The following is a 3,088-nucleotide window of genomic DNA, read 5'->3' on the forward strand; positions in this document are numbered from 1 at the left end:
ATGCTGTCCGCTTGGATGATTACCTACTCACTGACAATCACATTCTCCAAAAACGGTAAGTTCATTATTTTTTGTGTGTTTCGATCTATTTATTTTATGTATTATCAGTCACAATGTTTGTCATTTTGAAAATAAATCGTTGCTCTAAACTTCACTATAATACTGGGTAGTAATTTTTGTTCAGAGTCAAATCTGTGCGGCTTGGAATACACTTCCGATTTTGGAGGAACAACAACAGTTACATGATAGATTTTTATTTATTTTGTAACTATGACTGGCGTTTTCGGAGTAACCTTCGGTGAAAAAAACAATCTTGCCTTATACATTTTCGTGTTATACTTCCTAGCTAAAAAGGTGTACTTTAATGTTCAAAGTGATCAAGATACTTATAGGTCTGAAAGTACCCCCCTCATACATACCTACACACACACACACACACACACACACACACACACACACACACACACACACACACACACACACACACACACACACACACACACAATCCCCCACCCCCATTCCCGTGTGAATCAGTGAGTGCAGGCCATGTTAAGTCAATGATATCGCACGAAGGCTAAAATGTTGACATAAAAATGTGCCTCAGAATTTGTGCAAGATTGAAACAGCGTTGATACAAAACAAAATAATATTCTTGAAATGTGTGTTTACATCACCAAGAAAAAACACCTAAAGGACATCCTCACTAGCTCCAAATTAAGTCGAAATAAATAATTTGTTTCCTCCCAAATTGTGTCGATACTGCCGTAAAACATCCACTAAAGCTATCAACTTTTATACTACTACTACTACTACTACTACTACTACTACTACTACTACTACTACTACTACTACTACTACTACAACTACTACTACTACTACTATTAAATATTAAATAGCATTTGTATAGCGCGTGTCCCCACTGGAAGGCAAGCTCTTATAATAAAGTACATGTATTGTCATGAACATGTCATGTCAAGACCCAGTGTTAAATTCTTTTCCTAGTGACGAAAAGGCTGACCAAAGCCCCGAGCTTGCTGTTGGGAATTGTCGTCTACGCAGCGTCTTTCTTGGTGGGCTACTGGGACCTGAACGGACCTGTGCCTGTCTTCGTCATAACCCACGGATTGTTGGCAGGGGTGGCAACAGGTGTGTTGTTTAGATACGAGGATGTTGTTTGTCACAGATTGAACATTATGTTATCCTTCTCAAGACAGGGCAAAAGTCTACTTCAGCTCTCTATTCGGAACTTACTACACATATCCAGAATCTTCATTCACTGTGTGGCCATTATGGAGGCAGTCATGTGAATAGCTGATTTTTTTTAACGTATGTTGTATATTGGAGGGTGCGGTCTCTACTGCGCACACTGCAATCTGTCCCTGTTGTTTTATGCAAGAAAAATTGTGAAATTATACAAACTGAGCCCAAAAACGTGAAATTATGCGATTCTGTTAATTTTAACAAAGAATGATAATGGAAAATAATCAGAAATTATGCCAAAAATGATCAAATTTTGATAAATTATGCGGGGTGCATAAAACCACGGGGACAGAGCAATATAAAATCTACTTCTGAAAATACAAAGACAAAGGGAAGGAGGTTTGCGACGTGAGAGATAGATAGATAGATAGATAGATAGATATATAGATAGATAGAGAGAGAGAGAGAGAGAGAGAGAGAGAGAGAGAGAGAGAGAGAGAGAGAGAGAGAGAAAGAGAGAGAAACCTAAACATTAAAACCACAATGCAAAAAAGCTTGCAATTACTCCTAAAGAAGAGTAAATTGTATCGACATCGTTTTTGAGAACCTATCCTGACTAGCCCAAACAAGAATGGTAATTCTTTTTGATGACAATAGCATTCTATTTTCTAAGCCAATAATAATCTCCAAAAACAAACAAGCCTTGTACCATCGTTTCTAATATAGCGGTAAGGTGCTTTGCCGTCACATGCCCATGGATTATGTTCGATTCTCGTGTACGGAGAATGTGTGTCGAATACAAAGTGTAACTCGGTCTTTCTGATGGTACACTCTATCCCTCATCCCGGATTTGTACAAGCAAGCAGGGTCAAAAAGTGTTTCTGAAACTATCCATAGAGTGTCGATGGTGGTGTTAAAACATCCACACTTTAAAGTACAAAAGACAACACACCTTTGTAGTTGTGGAGCGCATAACTTGTTGTCGTAATCTTTATGCAAAAGTGAACAGTGCAATGACAATTACTTATCCTAATGACTTCTTCTGTGATGTGTGTTCATCTAGAAAAGGAATGGATTCTCTAGCAAGAAACATTGAAATGCAAGAACGATCTATTAAATTTGATTTCTGTTCACACGTTTTCCTGTGACATTTAAACCATTTATATTTATTTGCAGTCCTTTATTCAGCAGCTCTAGTTATCATCTTTACGCTTCTGAATTTTGTAGCTGTAGTCCAATTAAGTGTCTTTTTATAGGTATTTTTACGCTCAAATTTAGATTATTTAGGAGGCGGGCTTCGACCGTGCATTTCTGGGCAATCCTGGATGAGTGGGATGTATCCTCCTAGCAGAAAGACCGATACACTCGATAAAAATTCCCCACACGGTAATCGAACTCAGATTTTCTGCATACAACGGTACAGAGCTATAACGTTGCACTACATCCACCAATAACAATAACAGTATTAAATTGTTGATACTAAATTATACGTAATTTTTCCCCAGCTTTTATGATAGCCGTGGTCTCTGAATATCTCATCGAGTTGACAAACGGCGAAAATCTGGGTCTCATAAGCTCTTTTGTCACGACCAATACAAAGGGAAGTGTTCTTATCAACCAATTAATCACTTTCTACATCAACCCAGAGAACTTACCCCCAGATATAAGCGTAGGGAGGACCACATTTTTCCAACAGGAACAAGTGCTTGACAGGTGGGTATGTTCAGGAGAAAGTTTAGATTTTGTGTTTGGACATCCATAATCATTTTTGTTGCTGCTTGGTGGATGTTGTTGTTGTTATTATTGTTGTGTGTGTGCGCGCGCGCGCACGTGTGTGTGTGTGTATGTGTGTGTGTGTGTGTGTGTGTGTGTGTGTGTGTGTGTGTGT

At 38.5% G+C, this 3,088-nt stretch overlaps 1 protein-coding gene across 1 annotated transcript in view; it reads left to right on the forward strand.

Annotated features, from left to right (window-relative positions):
• Positions 1-3,088, forward strand: part of LOC101857646 — a 5,652-nt gene continuing 2,564 nt past the window's right edge. The window contains exons 1-3 of the mRNA XM_005100047.3: positions 1-55; positions 1,003-1,146; positions 2,706-2,913. Coding sequence (XP_005100104.1) covers positions 1-55; positions 1,003-1,146; positions 2,706-2,913 — 407 coding nt within the window. The remainder of the gene's footprint in view (positions 56-1,002; positions 1,147-2,705; positions 2,914-3,088) is intronic.

Source organism: Aplysia californica, unplaced genomic scaffold, assembly GCF_000002075.1.
Source record: "Aplysia californica isolate F4 #8 unplaced genomic scaffold, AplCal3.0 scaffold00234, whole genome shotgun sequence".
Taxonomy (NCBI): Eukaryota; Metazoa; Mollusca; class Gastropoda; order Aplysiida; family Aplysiidae; genus Aplysia; species Aplysia californica.